Source organism: Leptonychotes weddellii, chromosome 1 (genome assembly GCF_054177405.1).
Source record: "Leptonychotes weddellii isolate Sample4059 chromosome 1, ASM5417740v2, whole genome shotgun sequence".
Taxonomy (NCBI): domain Eukaryota; kingdom Metazoa; phylum Chordata; class Mammalia; order Carnivora; family Phocidae; genus Leptonychotes; species Leptonychotes weddellii.
The window spans coordinates 29,055,749-29,075,089 of record NC_138369.1 but is presented as its reverse complement, the minus strand read 5'-3'; the positions used below and the strand labels follow the sequence as shown (position 1 = coordinate 29,075,089).

The 19,341-nt window shown below is 56.0% G+C and overlaps 1 protein-coding gene across 7 annotated transcripts in view; it reads right to left on the bottom strand.

Annotated features, from left to right (window-relative positions):
- The window catches only part of LRIG1 (leucine rich repeats and immunoglobulin like domains 1), a 111,646-nt gene that overhangs the window by 15,644 nt on the left and 76,661 nt on the right, over positions 1 to 19,341 (bottom strand). For all 7 annotated transcript variants that reach the window (XM_081820316.1, XM_081820294.1, XM_081820278.1 and 4 more), the window contains 7 exons: positions 18,666 to 18,809; positions 16,743 to 16,886; positions 14,211 to 14,354; positions 11,494 to 11,637; positions 9,388 to 9,468; positions 3,571 to 3,642; positions 2,661 to 2,732 (listed from right to left, as the gene is read on the bottom strand). In XM_081820316.1, coding sequence (XP_081676442.1) covers positions 2,661 to 2,732; positions 3,571 to 3,642; positions 9,388 to 9,468; positions 11,494 to 11,637; positions 14,211 to 14,354; positions 16,743 to 16,886; positions 18,666 to 18,809 — 801 coding nt within the window. The remainder of the gene's footprint in view (positions 1 to 2,660; positions 2,733 to 3,570; positions 3,643 to 9,387; positions 9,469 to 11,493; positions 11,638 to 14,210; positions 14,355 to 16,742; positions 16,887 to 18,665; positions 18,810 to 19,341) is intronic.

Below are 19,341 nucleotides of genomic sequence, written 5' to 3'. Positions count from 1 at the left end.
TGATCTCAAAGCCATTCTAACTGGGATGTCTGCCCACGTCGAACCTTCACATCAGCATGGGACTTTCTGGGGTTTTTCTTTGCATTTGTATTTAGTGGGCAGGGAGCTCTGTGCTCGGAGGTATCTCCCTGAGGGCTGTTCTTCCTGCGGAGCTAGTCATGTAGCAGGAGGGCTCCCACAGGCAGGCCTGAGGAAGTGGCTGACTCCCGCTCTGGAAATGGGCAGCTGCTGCAGGTGGGCTGTGGGTGGGGGCCGGACGGGCTGTCGCCAGGCACCGGAAACCCCGCGCCCGTGATGGAGAGGAGCTGCCCCCCTGTCAGAAGTGCTGTCACAGGCTCCCCAGCAAGCAGGCATTTGGCACGGCTGCCCCTCTCTGTGTCATCAGCGGGAGAGCCGGGGTGAAGTCTAGAGGAAGATACCGGGCTGTCGCTGTGAGACTCGAGGCACTTCTCTGGAGGACAGGGACCTATTTCATTTGAGCCACAGGAACAGTGAGGAAAGCAAATTTGACATTTATCGTTAACTAGAAATGTGTGTGGGAAGAGTTAGGCCTCACACCACACAGTGTTGGCCTAGCTTGCTTCAGGATTTCCTGCCTTCTCCAGTGAAGCCCACCTCACACACAGGAGACGAGACCTCAGCACAGAGGGGGTACTCGGCATGGAAAGAAGTCTCTCCTAAAGAGTGAGTCAGGACCAGCAAGACCGGGGCACCTGGGTGGCTCAGTTGGTTAATTAATGTGTCTGACTCTTGATCTCAGCTCAGGTCGCGATCTCAGGGTTGTGCGATCGAGCCCCGTGTTGGGCTCTGTGCTGAGCGTGGAACCTACTTGAGACTCTCCTCCTCCCTCTCCCATCCCCCCAGCTCTCGCGTGCATGTGTGCGTGCTCTCTCTCGCTCTCAAAAAAAAAAAGAGGACCAACAAGACAGATGGAGAGCAAGCCTGGCCAGACAGTAAGGACACTGACCCCGACTCCCCTCCACACACACACATTGCTTTAAAGACAAAGGTGAGGTTGGAAGACGGGACTGGGCCCTGCCAGCAACCCCAAGGCTTTGCAGATCTCCGCTCCTCTTCCTTCCTGTCAGCTCCTAACAGGCACGGCTTTCACAACCCCCGCCTCCAGCCATCCCATCACTCCGCTGGCTCACGGTGCACTTTCATGATTCCAACTCGGACGAAGTGTGTTTCTAATCATCGCTTGTGGAAATTTACCCAGGGCATGACTGAGTGCACGGCACAACCTGCCTTGATCAGATGGGGGTAAGAAAATGACCAAGTGGAATTAACTGTCTCTCCCGTCAGAGGGCTGGGCCCAGGGCCAGCCACAGCTGGGTACACGCAGCGAGCGACGGGAAACCCAGGCAGGGGCTGAGGCTGAGCCTCCAGAACCACGCTGAAGCATATTCGGGGGAGGGTCCCCAAGCACCTGGAGGGGGCCAGTTCTTCCCAACTAGAAAAGTGTCTCAGGGAACCTCACTTTTTAGGGAGGCCAGAAGGAAAATCTCTCTGTCCTTCCCTCTTTCAGAATACTCTTTCCCATTTAATCAGATTACTCCCAACATCCTATTTGAAAAGTTTCAAAGAAAAGTTGAAAAAAATGCACAGTGAACACTCACCATTTTAAGATCATGACCTTTGTAAGAAAGAACATCTACTCAACAGGCCTGAATCTCACAGCTATAAAAATACCATGAGGCAGGTGCCTAAAAGGCCTCCCCTCCCCTCACTTATCCAGAGGAATGTCACCAGGGGCCTGCTTTCATTTTAAAGTATGGGGACTACACCTTCCTACTTCCCCATTTCTCCCTAGGGCCCACCAGGAGTGGCCTCAGGAATGAGGAAGAGGTCAGGACGCAAAGTGGCCATCCTTTGGCATCCACCCTTCCGTCAGCACTTCTAAGAACCAAAGGCCCAACCTTTCAGAAATTAATATAGCAGCTAGACTTTTCGGCTGCAGACTCAGATTAACGTATAGGAAGAAGACAGGAAACGTGGATGTTGCCACCTAAGTACCCAGATGAGCTCCTCAGCCACAGACTAGGGCACAGGCAGGCTCTTCCAACCCCTGTCACCCAAGGGCCCGTGGTCAACGTCTACAGCACCTCCAGCTATGAAGCGCTGTGGGGGCCCCGGGACGGACGTGGGCTGGCGCCATTTCACTAACCCCACCGGTCCCTGTGGCCATCCCACACGTGATCTCCATCTTGCTTAGTGGCCAGTGCGCTCTTTCAGGCAGCCCCTGTCAAGAGAGCGGCTCCATTTCAAGCAAACCTACATGAGGAAAACTTGCCCAGGAGAATTCATTTCATGTCCTCTAGAGCCGCGGTCAGTAAGCTACAGCCTGCAGGCCCGGTTTTCCGTAAGTAAGAGTTTAGCGGTGCAAGCCACGCCCGTGCACTCGTGTATATGGATGGCTGCGTTCTGTGACGACAGCAGAGCGGCCGTGACCGAGACGCTGTGGCCCAAACGCTGACAATACTGTGTGACCCTTTAAGACAAGGTGTGCTGACCCTAATCCAGAAGCCGCCCCCACGGGCCGACACACAGATATAAACGGCCCCATCTAGTAAATAAATCAAGGCATCATGGAATTAAGGCATTTCTCACCCCGAATTCCCTGCCATGTTAACCAGGGCCGTGGAATCCCAGGTACTTACAGCTCTTTGAGATTCTTCATCTTCACAAAAGCATCAGACTGGACAGATCTGATTGCATTCTCTCCAAGGTTCCTGCAAAAGAACACTCTTTACTTACGCAGGCAGACGCCGGGCACCCTGAGTCAGCCACGTGTTTGGGCCAAGAGGCTCAGCGAGTTTTCAGGAGAGTCCTGCTTTCACCAGTGTGCCAGAGGCACTAGCCAGACCCCGTGTCCCAAGTCTACTCTGCGTGGCTGTCCCCTCCCAGACACTGACACGAGCGCACGGAATAACCTCGGAACTACCCCAGCCTGCGGGCAGCGTCAAAGCTGCATTGAGGCCCGCTCAGCAAGTCAACAGGCAAAACCCTTCCCAACAGAATTCAGGTCAAACTTGAGTCCCAGACAAAACAGACTAAGAGTCAAGTACTAGAGGCCTCTGCTCTAGATGGTGAGAACATCAGCATCCCCGGGCTGACTCCATCCTCGTCGTGCCAGCCTCCCAGAGGCAACCAGGGCAGGAGAAAACCTCCCGGCTGAGCCCACCGTGCGCTCGGCCCTGTCAGGCTGCTGTCGTGGAGCCGTCGGCCGGGGCCGGCACATGGCGCCCGCACCGAGGGGAGGAGGGGCCCGGGGTCCGCGGAGGGGCCCGTGCCGTGGGGAGCAGGGCAGGAGCAAGGGGGAGGTATTTAGCCAAACAGCGGCCACAGTAATTAGGCGCTCACTGACTGGCCATGTGTTCTGTAACTCTTCCTGGCATGGGCAAAATAAAGGCCAAAGTTGAAGCTGACTTATAATGAGAAGGAAGCAGCTGGTGTTTCCAAATAGGCTGTTTCTCAGTTTACGAAGATGTGATTAAATTGCTAGCAGACTTCCCCGGCAGCCGCATTTGGCAGGCCTGTGGGTCAGGGAAGGTCTGGCAAGATACTCACAGGTGCTCCAAGCCTTCCAGCCCCGAGAAGGCTCTCTTAGCCACGGACTTGATCTTGTTTCCAAACAGAGTTCTGCCATTTCCAAACATCCAGACAGAGGGAAAAAAAAAAGAACAAAAAAACAAAAAACAAAACCAGAGGGGGAGAGACAAGGGAGGAATGGGAGAAAGAGAACACACAATTAGGGCAATGCCATCTGACAAGTCTGTCCTGTGAGGGGCAGGTGGAAATCTGACCTGCACTCAGATTACGGATCTGAAGTATGCAGGCCTTCCCCCTTTCTGAAATGAAATACTTTTATCTTTATGAGAATTTAACAGTGATGACAGGTTGCGATTGCATGCACCGTCTCGCCTGAAAAAGCTCCTTGCGATGTTCAGTGGAAATCCCCTTGTCCAGCCAGGACTGTCTCTGCGGGACCACCCAAGGGCCTCATGGGAAAGAGGGGACTGATCACTGTTCTACTGAGAGGAAGCAGAGTCATGGAAGGGAACGCAATCTCTAGAACTAAAATCTCCCACCCACTTCTGGAAACTGGGGATAAAGGTTTCCAAAGGAGGCAAGAAGAGGGCAGGAAAATGGGCATCCATCAAGATGGCTCCCCAGCTCTTTGCACCCAAGACGCACCCCTAGTAGCCAGGAGGTGGCCACTGTGAGCTTGCCCCTGCCTCTGGGAAGGCCCCTCGGTGTGGAAGGGCAGGCTCCTGCGCTCTGGCCTCTTAAGCAAGAGCCCAGATTTGTTGTTGTTGCTGTTGAGCCCAGATTGTGAATGATGCCCGAGGTTCATTAAATCCCAGACAGGTCCTCAAAGGTCAACCTCTAAGGTTATCGAATACCTGTACCCCTGGACTGCCTACCCTTGAGAAGGGGCTCCCACTTCCAAGCAGTTCCAATCACAACCTCCACAGTAACTACCCAGAGTTTTCCCAGAAACCAAAATCTGCGCCCCTGCAGTTCACCCGGAATGAATGAATGCTGCTTCTGCAGGGCTGTGTCATCCAAAGGCAAGTCTGTTGGGGTGGGGGTGGGGGGCGGGGAGGGAGCACCAAGAGTGGGCTGGACACTGGGAATGAAAAGAACTAAGGTTCCAGTTTTCTCTCCTCCCTATGCGACACTCTGAGGACAGCCCAGCCGGACTCCCTGCACTCCTGCGGGCACAGGAAACCCCCTGCAAGCGAGCACCCCACGGTCACGCAGACAGATACGTGGGCTCTCCCGCCTGACGCCCAGCAGCATCATCTAAAGGGCTGGTTGGGAGCGGGGGCTGCTGCGAAGTCTGAGTCCCCAGCCCTGGGAGGGAGGGCTTCCTAAGGTGGGCACGGCAGGCAGCCTTGGAAGAGCACGGCTGTTGTCTGGGAGCCCACTGAGAACCAGAGAAAGATCTCTGCTGGGGGCCAGCTCCACCTTCAGACCTGCATGAAGACAGCAAGCTCCAGTCCCGCCCTGAAAGGAGCAAAGGAAATAGGAGCCTGGAAGGAAACCAGAGATGGCTGGGCAGACGGGTGGGCCCTGCCCCCGGGCCCTGAGCTTCCAGCAACTGTGCAGGGCTCCTGGGGCACCTTCCCGAAGATGAGATCACATGCGGACAGGCCCTGCCAGCGCCACGAGCCACAGAAGGAGGCGCTTCGCCACCCCACCCCCACGCTCGGGCACCGAAAACCCGAGGGGACGCCTACAGGGCAAGCACGTGAGCTGCCGGGTCCCCCCACTTCATGAGGAACAGACCCCCCCCCGCCCCGGGGCCTCCTCCCCGCCGCCCACCCAGCAGCCGACCAGCGGCTCTGAGTTCAGCTTCAGACCCGGCCAGCCGCTGGGAGGACGGAGGGGCACGAGGGCCAGGGACCCTTTGACTTTTCAATCTTTGTGAATGTGGAAACAGTCTCCTCCTCCGAAAGAGTTTCCACACGCTCTCGCCGTCGGAGGCCTTTATTCTAAAACAACCCAAACACGCGGAAATCCGCCAGCCGCACCGACTCCGCTCCTGAACCACGGAGCCAGCCCTGCAAAGACTGGCCCTCGGGGTGCCGGCCACCTTCTCACTTCCTGCGTCCCCCAGGCCGGTCCACTGTGCTCCAGGTCCTATAACACATATTAACTGTTTAGTGAACTCTCCCGTCAACTAGATGCAGGAAAAAGCTGGGCTTTGTTTCCTTCGTGACGTCTTAGTCACAATGACCTCTCTTACAGTGCGGGCAGACGGTTATTTCTAACGGTAACAATAGCAATAAAACAAATTCGCAATTATGTGGGGGTTAACCATCCTGCTGGTGGACTAAATTAGCCCCTTACATTCTCCAGGCGGACATCTGGGGGTCGGGGCTCAAGCTGTCAGGCTGGGCCGGTTCCAATAAAGGGGGGCTGTGGGGAGAGGGGAAAACCGGGCCCATGGGCCAGGGGGAGGCTCCTTCTGTCCCCAGGGTAGTGAGTGGCTGAGGGTGGGCTGCACCTGATCCGGGGCTCCCAGAGCAGGGACTGCAGGCCTGATTGGCCCCATGCCCCCCACCCCCCTCGGAGTAGAGAGTGACCCCAAAAGTCAGCCATCCAACCTCCTATGCATGGCTAAGTGCTCCCAAAGGCCTTCCAGGTCTTGCTAACACAGCCCTGCAGACGCCGGGGGAGTGCTAAGGTGGTCCTTGTACTGACCCAGAGAAACCATGACCTGTTGACCCCCACCCCTTACCCGTGACAACGAATAGCACCCTGTGGGCCCGGCCGTCGCTCTGTGAAGACACGCAGGGGCAACGTTCCCCAGGCGGGGGCAGCACCTACCCAGGCCCCCCCCATCTCACCGGGGTCAAGAGGCTTGGTGTCACGGTCCAGTTCTTCATGTCTTCCCCAACACTCCCCTTTGCGCACACCATGCCCTTACCTGGGGAATGCCACGGAGAGAGCTAGAACCATGGGGCAGCCCCTCACCTTACCCCCCATACACAGGTGACTAACTGCCCCCCTCTGCTGCTAGTTTGTGCTCCAGAAAGCCTCCCTGCCTCCGCACATACTAGGACCCTGTGCAGCCCCCCGGGAAGTGTTCCATCAACAGGACGACAGGGGCTGTGGGGGTAAGCAAAATGATCATAGGCAAACGGGAACCTCGCGGAAACTCGCTAGAGCCAGTAACGTTCCGTGGGCCCTGCCAGGAGGCTCCAGACTGAAGAACTATCCCATACGGCCGTATTCAGCAGGTGGGAAAATCAGGGGCAGGGCAGCACCCACCACCTCCACCCAGAGGGAAGCCTCTTACGGCTCTGCTGCTCCCCTGTTCTTTCTCGGAAAAGGTTTTCATTTAGCTCTGGCCTCCTGCATGGCAGGAAGGACCCCAGGTCCTTGAATAACGGAGCGAAGGCAGGAATTTCTCCCCTCGCATTGTCGGGGAGGTCCCTGAACAGCTTCCCACACGTGCTCCGAAGGCAAGCCGGCACCGGGTCAGAGGGACCCGGTAGGGTCCGCAGCCCCACAGGGCGAAGAAGTCCGGATGACGGGACGGCTCTAGACAGGCAGCCCTTCTCTGTGCGAACACAATCTCGACTGCTGACAGGTCCCAGCGCCTGGCCACCAGCTGTTTGAACGGGGCCGTGCAGGGTCCCAGCCATGGCTCCCAGCCACGGCTCCCTGCCACGGCCGCGCAGCGGAGCTTCCAGGCGGTGCTCGGAGGAGGCTGAGTGGGGAGGAGAGCCAGGCAGCGCTGGCCCCTTCCTTCCCCAAATTCACTAAGCGTTTCCTCTACACCCTCCACACACCCTGTGGAGTGGCTTTTAGCCAGAGCAGGGCGCCAGGACCACAGGAAAGTGTAGGCTTTCCTTTTTTCCCCTTTAATGGAGAGGAGTCCACATACCACCACAGGCAGGTGGCGGAGCGTCATGAACCCCACAGGTGCCCCTTACACGGCTGCACCCATCACCCAAAGGCACCAGTCTTACTCCCCCTCTGCTGTGTCCCCTGCCCAGCCCGGCTGGCTGAACGGGGATCCAGGTCACAGGCGCCACGCCATTCCGTTTTTTCATCCCAGAAGAGGATTTTTTTTTTCTTTTGCAACATAACCAGGAGACCATTCCGTCTAAATAAGTGCATAGATTTAATCATATTAAGCAATTCCTGTCCGCATTTCCCCCAGTTGTGTGCTCCCTGCCTTTATTCTGACACACGGACAGAGCCTCCAGCCCCAAGACTCTGATCAGCGGGGCTGGGTGGGAGGAGGCTAGAGATGGCCCTATTCTAATGAGGTCCCCGCAGTCTCGGGACCAGATCAGTGTGGAAGGCACCGCCTTCAGGAAGCCTGTGTCCAACAGCACAGGGCGAGTGAGGTGCATGGACTTAGGACTTCAGGCAGAACTGCTGAACCTAGTCCAGTGGGTCGAAGAAAGAGAAAACACAGGGGAACAGACCACAGTGACCGCGAAGGCAGCCCCAGGCACAGGCTGCGTTCTGCAGAACCCTGGGGCCACCTGTACTCACACGCTGGGGCCTCTTGGAAGCCACACTACCCAAGAAGTGGCTTCAGGTTCCACCGGAGGGACCTACCCCCCAGCCCCCAGGCCCTGGTGGCGCCACCCACTGCAGCCCCCCCGCCCCCCGCCCCCCATCCATGAGTTAGGGTGGAGGCAGGCGTTGGAGAGTGAGGCTCGTGCCCTGCCCCAGCAGCTCCGCCTCAGTCCTGCCTCTTCCGGGCTCGCTAGGTACAGGGGCCAGGAGCGGGGAGGAGGGAGTGCTTTTTTAGGGAAGGAAAAGGAAGACTGACAGACTTTTTAACATGCTGTCTGAATACACAATGCTCAAGAAGAGAGAACCGTGAGAGAGCCAAGAGAGTGGATTCTTACTTAGAACTCTGAGTCTAAAAGGTGTGTAAAAACCACGCTTTTCAACATCAGTGCAAAGCTCTACAGAGAGACTCCCCCTGCCGCAGGCTCTCCCGGAACCTCACACTCCACTGCTGCTTTGGAGCTATTTGCTTGACACTCACACTCTGCTCACTGTCACCTGAACAGGCTTGGGGAGATGGAGTGTGACTGCCTTTTCTTGTCCGCCTGAAACCCTCTGAGTCGCTACTCAGTGGTCACGGCCGCTCCTGTCCCCACTCCTGGAGGCTCCCTGGGGGGCACATGCAGGGAGGGCTGGTGACAGGCGGAGGGCAAGCAGGTGGGACGAGGGAGAACAGTGTGAGCTCTGGAGCCAGTCCTGACCCTCCCCGCTGTGCGGTCTGGGGAAAAATCCCTTCATCAGTGTTTCCTCGACCACAGAAATGTGGCGTAATAGAACGTGCACTCGGGAGGCTGTTAGATATAACACAGATACGTACACGCTCTGCAGAGTAAGTGACAAATTCTAGGAGCTGCAAATAAAAACACCAGAAACCTCGAATAAAAAATAGCTATTATATTACCTCATGGTAATGATTGTTCCTGTTTAACATTATGATTGACAACAAAAGTACTGACCAGAGACTCCAAACCATGAACAGTACTTGGCTTTAGAATCTCACACAGTTTCTAGGAATTAAGAGGGCAAGACTTTGTGCAAAGCAAGACAAAAAATTCAGCTGTTTTCATGTCAGTCACAAATTCAGCAGGAAAGAAAATCTAACAGGCCTCCGAACACCAGTCTTCAGCCCCAGGGAAACCACCGTCCAGGGCAGTGAGGAGACCACTGGCCAGAAAGAGGCTGGGATGCCTTGGTTCCCTTATTCAGACTTTTCTTCCCAAAGAGAAGAAGATAAATGCGAGCCAGCCCTGCTCCAGTTGGGCCCAGAACAAAGGAGGCGTGGCGGAGCCTCAGAACCGTTGTGCGCCAACCCCACAGAAGCTACAGCTCGGAGATACTCACAGCTTGCTGAGACTGTCGAGCCCCGTAAAAGCGCCACTGGTGTCCTCTATCGTGCCCGAAATCTCGTTATGGTCCAGATCCCTGGGGAGGAGACGGAAAGAAGGCTCACCATCCAGCCTGAGTTCTCAACTCTCTTTAACGTCAAGAGGGAAAACAGACGGACACCCCCTATGCCACCTGGAAGCTGAAAACATCTGGGTGGATTCTAGATGCCCAGCTGTAATGAACTGACGGTCAACACAAGTGTAAGCGCCGAGCCACGGGAAGCCCATTCTACACACCTCGTGGCACGGCCTGGCGTTCTCAGCCTTCCCACAAAGTGGACACATGCCTCAAACATGGAGCTCCCCCAGCTCCATGGGCTGCTCCCCACGTGGGTAGGGCAAGCCCAGGGGCAGGGAGAAGGTGCAGATAGCACATGGGAACAATCCCCACCCCGCACACCCCCCTGGAGCAGACATCTGACCACTGATACTGAGAATGAGCCTGAAAGGTTAAGGTTCCTGTCTGCTCTCACACCGACCAGAGTCCCCTTCCTGGACTTGACTAAGAAACCGCCCAAGGCACACCGAGGAAGGAGACAATGAAGAAAGGCCCCCCGCACAAGGTCCTCCCTGGGGCCACTCCATGCTGGCAAGTGGGTTCAGAGGCCGGAGTCGCCCCCCCGCCCACCCCAGGGCCTGCATAGGCGCTGACTCGGAGCCAGGGACGACATCTGGGCGCTGAGTCAGACTTGTGACCCACTTGCCAGGGCTGGCGGATGAGGCCAACTTTTCAGCCCAGTCTCCTCCAACAACGCAGATCACAAGGCGGATGACTCAGCTTCCTCCCCCAGCTTCCAGGGCAGATCCCAGTGCCAGGCGAGGCTCCCACCTGGTGAGCAGGCCCCCGCTCTGCCCCACCAGCAGCCCCTCCAGCGTCCCCCACGGTTCTGGGTTCTACACCTTCCTCGCTGATGCAGAAAGGGATGCTGCTCCCAGCCCCCGTGAGAGCCTTCGCCGGGAATGAGCACTGCCAGGAGGGAGGGGAGCTCCGCCTGAGAAGTGCAGTGCTCCTTCTGACCTTTATCTTAGAGCAGAAAGCTCAGAGTGCCGAGATTCTGCTGCTGGAAGGGACCCCTCCTTTCAGCGTGTTTCTCCTTATTATCATCAGACTGAAAGCCGGGGGCCCAGAGCTGCCGTTGTGTGCGCCTGTCTCCCTGCTCCTCGCTCTGGCTGCCAAAGCTTTTCTCTTCTTTCTGGCTCAATCTGAATGTTCCCGGCCTTGTTATTCAGGCCTTGCAAGGGCTCAAAGGCTGGCTGACCTTGGCCTTAATGGCCTGGCATCTGGGCCCTTTCACACGCCCAACAATGGCCCGGCACTGAAGCTGGCTCTGGCCTCTGGGCCAGGTGCAAGTGCACAGTGCTCCCTCCCTGTCACACGAGAGCAGGCCCTCTGTGCAGTGGAACACGCCGGGAAGGAGGCTTCACATCCCACCGTGACTGTCCGGTGGAAATCATCCACCCTTCTCTGGGGGCTGAATGCCCGGAGTTGCCCTGGAAGTTGTCTGGAGCCAACAGAAGAAAAACTTTAACTCCCAGGAAAGCATCCTGAAGCCACTTCTGGCAACCCCACCTAAGAAGGAACTTAAAAGAAAATTCTGGACATCATTGCCTCTGTTTTGTTAAATGACCCTACTGAAGCTCAGGGAAAGACACAGGATTTGCTAAATGCCTCTCCCGAAATGGGGCCTCCTGGACCCAGAGTGTGCTGACAGCGCACGGGGAAGATTCAAGAGAGACGGAGCGCACGGCTGCAGTCCGGGAGGCTGCCCCGGGCGTTGGGACCCTAGCATCCCACCAGGGTCACGGCAGGTAATGGCAAGGTTCTGAGCCACTGTCACCCTATCGGCACCACCCTGGGGTACTGAGAGACAGTTCTCTGCTCAACCAGTTTTTCAGTTGATTCTATGCAAGTGTGATACTCTGCACATAGTGGGTCAGCTCTGGACCCAATTCTGACTCGAGAGCAACAAGAAGGGAATTCAACAAGGCAGCTGGCTGGCTCTGTTCTGCCTTCCCAGTCAGGGACCCCCTTCTTCTGTCAACCCCACAGCCAATGACGTACAGAACACGCAGGTTTCTGAGTCCCTTGAAGGCGCCTTCCGCGATGTGGCTGATGGAATTGTGGCTGAGGCGCAGGATGCTCAGGCTACTCAGGTCGGCCAGGCTCTCCTCGTCCAGCCGGGTGAGATTATTGAAGGACAAGACCCTGGGGAAGGAAAGCACACGTCACTGCCGTGCAAGACGGGCATGCCCGACCCTCTCCTGAACATCGAGCCACGGTCAGCAGGGTCTCGGTGGGACAACAGGACAGTGGCAGGCTCGCCAGAATCCCAAGGGCCACAGGGTTTGTGCAGCTAGAAACCCACCAGGGACCCACACCCGCAGAGTTCGGCTCCTGGAATATTTGCGTAGATCATGGCAACCAGAGAGCATGTTAGGCTGTGAGGACGACACAAGGTCATCCAACACGAGAGCCCTCAAGGCTCCGATCCCTCTTGCCGGGGTCCATGGGGGGTCCTGACTCAGGCTATCAGAGACCCCTCACGACAGGGGCCTGAGACCCTGGACCGGACCTCAGCGGACACGGACAGTGAGCAAGGGAGCCCCGTCAGACTGCGATGTCGGCCAGCAGAGGGCACCACCAGCCGCCGCGTGGACCAAGCTGGCCTCACAGAACTTCCTGCCTTCCCGGGAGCGACAGTCTCTGGTCTCTGCGCCCCCACCCCAGCCGGCCCGGGCATCCTACTGTGAGCAGGACAGAGAACACGCCCCCAAATCACACATCATCCCGAGCATCGGAATCAAACCTTCCTCCCAGCACGCCCTCCCACACCTCGGACACCACACGGCCCTGGGCTGGCCACTTGGCCTATGAGTCCTCTGTCGTTCAAAAATGGGAAATTTGGGCTGGGGCAGGAAGAAGCAAAATAAATTCTGAGAAGATTAATGAGTTTTTAAAGGCGGCAGGGAGTAACATTCTTTCCCTCCTGGAGAAATAAGTCACGGTGTCTGTCAGTCGGAAAGACCTGGCAAGTGATCAAAAATACACCCTCACCTGCAATTACAGAATTTAGCTTAGAGGGGGGGCCGGAAACGCTGGAAAGCGATCCTAACTTGGCCTCTGAGGTTCCTAGACGTCTGGAAAACTGATAGGCGGTTGAAGCATTTCTGTGACCTCTACCCCTGGTAATGGGGACAGACGACAGCTCACAATGCTCTGCCTGCTGAACAGGGGCACAGGGGACACGACTTGCCCACCGCCTCAAAAACCAGGGGTGCCGCAGCCTCCAGCCAGGCAGGGCACGGCTCCTCACCCAGCGACTGGCCTGGCTGGGGCACGGGGGACGGAGGAGGCCGCTCTTGCTTCCTCGTGGTTCCCAGGCCTGGACAGCAACCAACCAGGAGCCCTGGGGGTGCCCTGGGGGCCACGGCCTGAGCCAAGAGCTGGTCAGAAGCCATCCATACCACATAAGAATATCAGGCAGCCACACTGCCGTGCAGGGCCACAAGCCCAAACCCGCAAGGCTGACACTAACACGCACACACTCACAACACCCAAGGAAGGTACGTAAGAGGAAAGAGGCAGGGCTATGGATTTTTACATGAGATAATCACGGGCTCGCTGAAGTATGAACTCCAGGCCAGTGTGCCCTGGTGTGGGGAGAACATGGACGAAGAGGTAAAACCACCGCCTCAAGACTCAACACTGAGTTTAAACATCGCCTTGCTTGCCTCCTGAGGTCACGAGAGAGACAAGACAGAGGCCTGTCACTTTGAAGAGCCATTCATTTCAGGGGCGAATCTTCTACAGTCAAGCCTAGAAAAGAAGAAAACCCACCCAGACCCTCCTACACAAACACACTGGACTAAACTGGAGTGCATTACAGGGAAGGAGCCCACATGGCGAGGGGCTACTTGTTTCCTCCAAGAGCACCCACCTTCTGCTCGGGGGTCAGAAACAGGGGTGCGGGCGTGCCCCCCGGGGGGCTGGTAGTGCCCTTCTCAGGCCAGTGACGCACCGACGCTGCACCAGGCCCAGGCCCTCCTGCTGCAAGCAGGTAGGTCACTGTCAGTCCTGGGATCCCCAGTCCCGGCCTGGAGCCCGGTCTGGGGGTGTCTGGAAGGGAGGAGGGTCCACACATCATTCGGGGAGGAGCACAGGTACCTCGGCCCCCCGGCCACAGGGGTGCCGGGCGGGGACAGGGAAGGAGCCGAGGGCCTGGACGACGTGTCTAAGGGAAGGAAGGTGGACGCCCCAAGGACATGCAGTCCTCCCACTGTCAGGGCATCACCATCGCTCAGGGTCACGGTCCTTTCTGCGTGTGAGCCCAAATAAGCCTCGTCACTAAAGACATGCACGTCACCGGTGTAGCCATCAATGTACAAGAGCTCTCCAAACAGCTGCAAGGAGAACACTTGTGGAGGCTTTCCTTCTGAAACCCTCTCCAAGGCCAAGAAGGCCCTAGGGGTACGGGCTGCCTGCGGGGACCTAGGGCCACCCCTGCAGACCCCACTCATCTGAAAGCAGGGGTGCAGAGAGCAGATCAGGAGGGCGTCCTGCTGCAAGCCCTGAGTCCCGCTCTGGGCCTGGCTGCCTGGGGCCGTCTTCCCCCCAACACAGGCTGCAGGCCTGCCTGCCTCTGAGCGCCCTGCCAAGTCTGAGCTTGCGGAGGCCGCGGTGCCACGGACCCCATCAGGCCTAGAGCTTCCCGCTCCAGGGGGGTCACCCAGGGCAGTGTCTAGGAGTCTGTCTGCCCAGAGCGGCGGCGGGACACTTACAGCTCGTGCAGCTTCGGGCAGAAGCTCCAGCCTTCACGGTTAATGCGAGCGATGGAGTTGCTGCTCAGGTGCAGCTGGTGCAGGGCCGAGAGGCCGTAGAGCCAGCCTCTGCTCACCTCCACCAGGCCGTTGTTCTCCAGGTGCCTGCAAAGACAGCGCACAGGCGTGAGAGCGGCCTCTCTCGTTCGCCGACCGCCCTGCACGCAGGCAGCCTCCCTGCGTCCCACACGGGTCGGCACTGAGGAGCAGCCGACGGTGCGGGAGAGGAGGGGGGTCTCAGAGCTGGGGGGGGCGGCGTGCTCACGTGTGTCAGGGAAGGACACGGGGAGGACCCGTGAACCCAACAGCCGGCCGCGAGTATCCGGCTGACTCGGGAGCTCAGAGGGCAAGGGGAAGCTTCCTTGAAGTGACCTGTTTCGCCAAATACAAGTGAACCAGGCACCCTGGGCAGAGGGCTTCCGAGCACAGAGCACGGCAATGGCTGAGCCCATAAAAGGAAGAGAAAGAAGAGAAAGTGGGGGGTACCTTTTATCCTGCTCTTAGAGATATGGAAGCGGAGGCTGGGAGAAGGTAGATAACTTGTCTAAAATTCATTCCACAGCTCTGCGAGCAGTGAGGGGCCAGAATTCAAACCCAGGTCTGGCTATCCAAGTCAGGGCTCAGGACCATGGTGTCTAGAGACACGCCTTAGCTCTGGGGTCAGACGACCTGGATTTAAATCCCAGTTTTGCCGCTTTACTGGCTGAACGGGGCTGAAACATGGGTAAGATAGAGAGACCCAAGGGTAGCAACTTCACAAGGCTGTTAGGAGAAGCAAACAGGAAAATGCCAGAATTTCAGCACGGTGCGGAGGGTTTTGCTCCCACCAAGGTGCTCAAGTGAGGACATTCTTACCCTGCTTCCCGACCCTGCACACCCGAGCCCAGGACGACCCCAGTGGACTGGCCTCTAATTCCAATGTTGCCCCACGTTCATATGCAAGGCCTTTGGGCAACCAGGTTTTGCTTTTATCTCTCTCACTTTCTGCCACTGCTCAAAAGGTGAGCACATTTATAAATAATTCCTCGGGCAACTCATCACCCTCAGCGTGTACGAATGTGCTCAACATAAAAACCAAAGGGTACGTGCTAACTCCATTTTCTTCTGAGAACTCTCTTTGACTCTCAGCACACCCAGCACCCAACCACCTGGATTTCAAAGTTCAGAACGACAGTTTTAAGGAGGTCAAGTAAAGGTGCTTTTGAATCGATAGAAACAGACGTGCGGCCAATCCCAGGACCAGGAAGAGAGGGAGAAGCAAGACCACAGTGCTAATGTTGATGCCCTCACCTCACAGCGAGTGTGGGTTTCAGGGTAGGTGGGAAGAAGGGGTCATCAGAGACGCTTCTGACACTGAGCACAGCGCAGAGCCGATGAGACAGGATACAGAGTTTCTGTTTTCTGTTTCCATTGCAAAGATAACAAAGGACATGAACACAGTGATAACTTGTAAAGCCTGGAACGGAGAGGGTGTGCGCGTGTGGGTGTGTGCACACGTGTGGGGTTCCTGAGCAAGTTACATCACTGACCGTGACATGACAAATCTCCAGTTGACCCACCAAGACGGGGGGAAAACCAACAAGGAGGGGCGCCTGGCTGGCTCAGTTGGTGGAGCCTAAGACTCTTGGTCTTGGGTCTGTGAGTTTGAGACCCACGGTGGGTGTTGAGATTACTTAAAATAATGGAAAAGAAAAAGAAAAAGGAAAGACCACCCAAGAAAGGAGGACCAGAGACTGCCCTTTGGGAGCAAAAGGGGGTAAAGAGAGAATGGGGGAAGAGAGGCCAAGGCCACGTTTCTGTACTCTCTGACTGTACTCAGTTATAAGTATACGTTACTGACCATTGAAAACAAGCTCATTTAAATGTTTAAAAACAGAAGATCGGTAACCGCCTTTCCTGCCCTTCTCCACATGCCCTCCTGCCGCCGCTTTACGTGACTCGGCCTATAGGCACGCTCTGTGCCCATGCACATCTGGCGGGAGGGGGTGCTCCCCTGTAAAACTGGGACATCTGCACCGAGGGGCCTGCTTAGCTCTTGACACATAAATAAATCTCCCAGGATGAACTCGACACTGGAGCCCCCCTGCACATCCAGACAGACAGTCAAGTCCCAAACAGGGAGCCAGGGAACTTCCTGCGGCCTGTGGGAGGGGGCCCACTCTGCGCCCTGCTACTCACTGAGGACGTGGCAGGGGGAGAGAAGCCTGAGCAGAAGGGCTCCATCTCCCACCTGCACCAGGCTGCCTCCCAGACCAGACCCATGGAAACTGCCCCCAGAGACTTTCCTGACTCCCAAGAAAAAGAACCTTCGATCGGGCCAAGTCACTGAAGCTACTGAGCGGTGCCCAGCCTTCTGAGACCCAAAGGCAGCGGCCAGCTCTGACGGAAGTCCTCCACGATCCTTCAAGGCAGGGGGCGGAAGGAGCACACGCAGGGCTGCCAGGGTGCCTGAGCCAAGCAGGGGTGCCGCTCGGAACCCAGCACTGCACTTACAGCACGTGTATCCTGGACAGCCCCCAGAAGGCCCCGTCCGTGAGCTTGCTGATGTTGTTTCGCTGGAGCTTTAGCACCTCCAAACTGTCAAGCCCCTGGAACGTCAGGCCCTCGATGACGCGAATCCGATTCCTAGTCAGGTCCCTAAAGAGATGAAGACAGTGGGTTCAGAGGCCTCGCTGCACGTTCCCTGCCTACACCTGTTCTCATGCAGGCCCAGCCGGGTTTCTGAGCCAGCAGGGAAGATCATGCTGAGGACGTCCCAGCGAAGCCCAGATGTACCGCAGGGGCCCACTGTCTTACAGCCGCTCCTGCCCGCCACGCAGGCAGGGACACGGACTGAGCCACAGCTTGTGAAGGAAAGAGGGTGCAGGTTCCCCAGAAGCCAGCCCCACCAGGCCTCCCAATGACTGAGTGCTCCATTTCCTCCCCAAACATCCATGACTCTGCAGTGAGGAGGTGGGTGCGACTCAGGATGCGAACGTCTTAGGTGAGGTGTCTCTTAGCTCAGCAACAGAAATCCACACCAGATGCCTCAACCCAGGAAAAACCTGACCACTGGGCCGCAGAAAGCAATGATACTTTTCACTGGAGGCGTTAATGGGGTCTCTACTGATGGAGAGGAGTGAGTGCACACTGGGGAGGCGGGGAGCTGACACACCATAAAGCACCCACAGCTGGCTTCCAACCCCAGCACGGTAAAACCTCCGTGCACCAAAAGATTTCAGGAATCTGGGGGGGGGCTGGGTCCATTAGTAACACTGGGGGAAGGGGAGGGGAGAACACAGGGCTGACCAGAAAGCCCTTGGTTTTCCCCAAATACTTCTGTAGTGTCTCATGACAATGCCCCACACACAACCTCCTGAGCATCAAGAGACCTTCTCCAGAGCTGAAGAGACCAGAGATCTTCTGCATGGGTGTATGTGTGTGTGTGTGTGTATGTGTGAGTGTGTAACAGTACTGAGTATGTGTTTGAGTGTGAATGAGTATGTGTGTGTATATGTGAGTATGTAAGAGTGAGTGTAAATGAGTGTATGTGTGAGTGTGTATGTGTAAGAGTATGTGAGTGTGATTGTGTGTATGTGTGGGAATGAGTGTGTGTGTGTGAGGGACACACAGGCGTGAGGGTGCTGGGGTGTGGGGCGCCCCGTCTTGCTGCCAAACCTGGCCCTGAACAATTATTGTGTTCTGTTTAAACCCAATCTCCCATACTGGCTTATTTTCCTGAGATTCCTCTTCTGAGACAATGAGGACACAGGAAAACAAAAAACCGGGGAGCAAATGATCCACTGGGTTCCAGGAAATAGGTTTTCTTAAATCCAAACTCTGTGCCATCCTAAGAGTGCACTCTGCCTTGGATATCAAAAAACAAAACAAATAAATCCTTTCTTAAAAAACAAAACAAAACAAAACACCAAACCAACTACCTTGTAGTATTTATCAGGAAGATGATGGCCCCCCTCTTGCTCACTACCTCTACCTCTGGCTACACTAACTTTCTCTCAGATTGCTCAAAAAGTATTGGACACCATAATGCCCACAGTACAGATTTTATGAGAACTTTAAAACACACACACACGAAACCCCTAAGATAAATACCCCAACCCACACAGCCTAAGCATTAGCCAGGATCAGCTAACCAGCAGGATTCCTCATTTCATTTTGGAAAGTGCCAATGAGGACGAGCGTATAGATCCTCAGTGGATCTTGATTTCTCCACAACCTGAGGCAGCCCACAGGCACCAGACCCAGCTCCTAATTTGCTTTTATTGGGTGTCACCATAGGGCCATTAATGATAGTTTATGCAGAGCCTCACCGAGGGGGGGTGAGGAAGGGGTCGCTCTTGGAACGAGGTCCATGGGGCAATCTGGCCTCCATAAAGTTTGGCTAACCTTAATTAAAGTGCAGGTTTCTATACTTACAGTTGTGTCAGCCTGGGTAACTTGAATGCTTTCATTGGAAGCTGGGTGATCCTGTTTTTGCTCAGGCGAAGCATTACCAGCGACCGTGACAGACCATCAAATGCTCCCGACTCCAGAGTGCCGATCCGGTTGCTTGCCAGGTTGCTGGAATGGTAAGGACAGAGAACGTAGTGGTCAGTAGGGGGCTTTCCTCATTCTGTTACAGACGCTGGCTGAGTTGGGGGAAAAAGCTAAAACACACCCAGAGGGACGGGTTTCCGATGACACATTTATCATCTTTAGTCCTAGATGGGGGAGCCGGGAAACTTGGGTGTCAGAACCATCCCCTCAGGCCTCGATGGAAGGCTCACTGCAGCTCAGAGCACACTGTGGCTGCCTTCCACTGGAGGGTGGGGTCAACGTCACTGACCTCCACCCCAGCACCCTCACAGTCCAGCCAGGCCGTGCAGAGGGGCCATCTCCAGAGCTACCTGCAGGATTCCCTCAACACCCATGAACCAAGAGTGAGCGTTCAGAGTTGGTGAGAAAAGCCCTAGGAATCAGAAGGTCAACCTCCAGGCAAAGTCAGAACGGATTTATTAATTTAGGGAAACAACCCTAAATTTTATTTATTTTTATTTATTCAAAGATTTATTTATTTATTTATTTATTTATTTAATTTTAGATAGAGTGCACA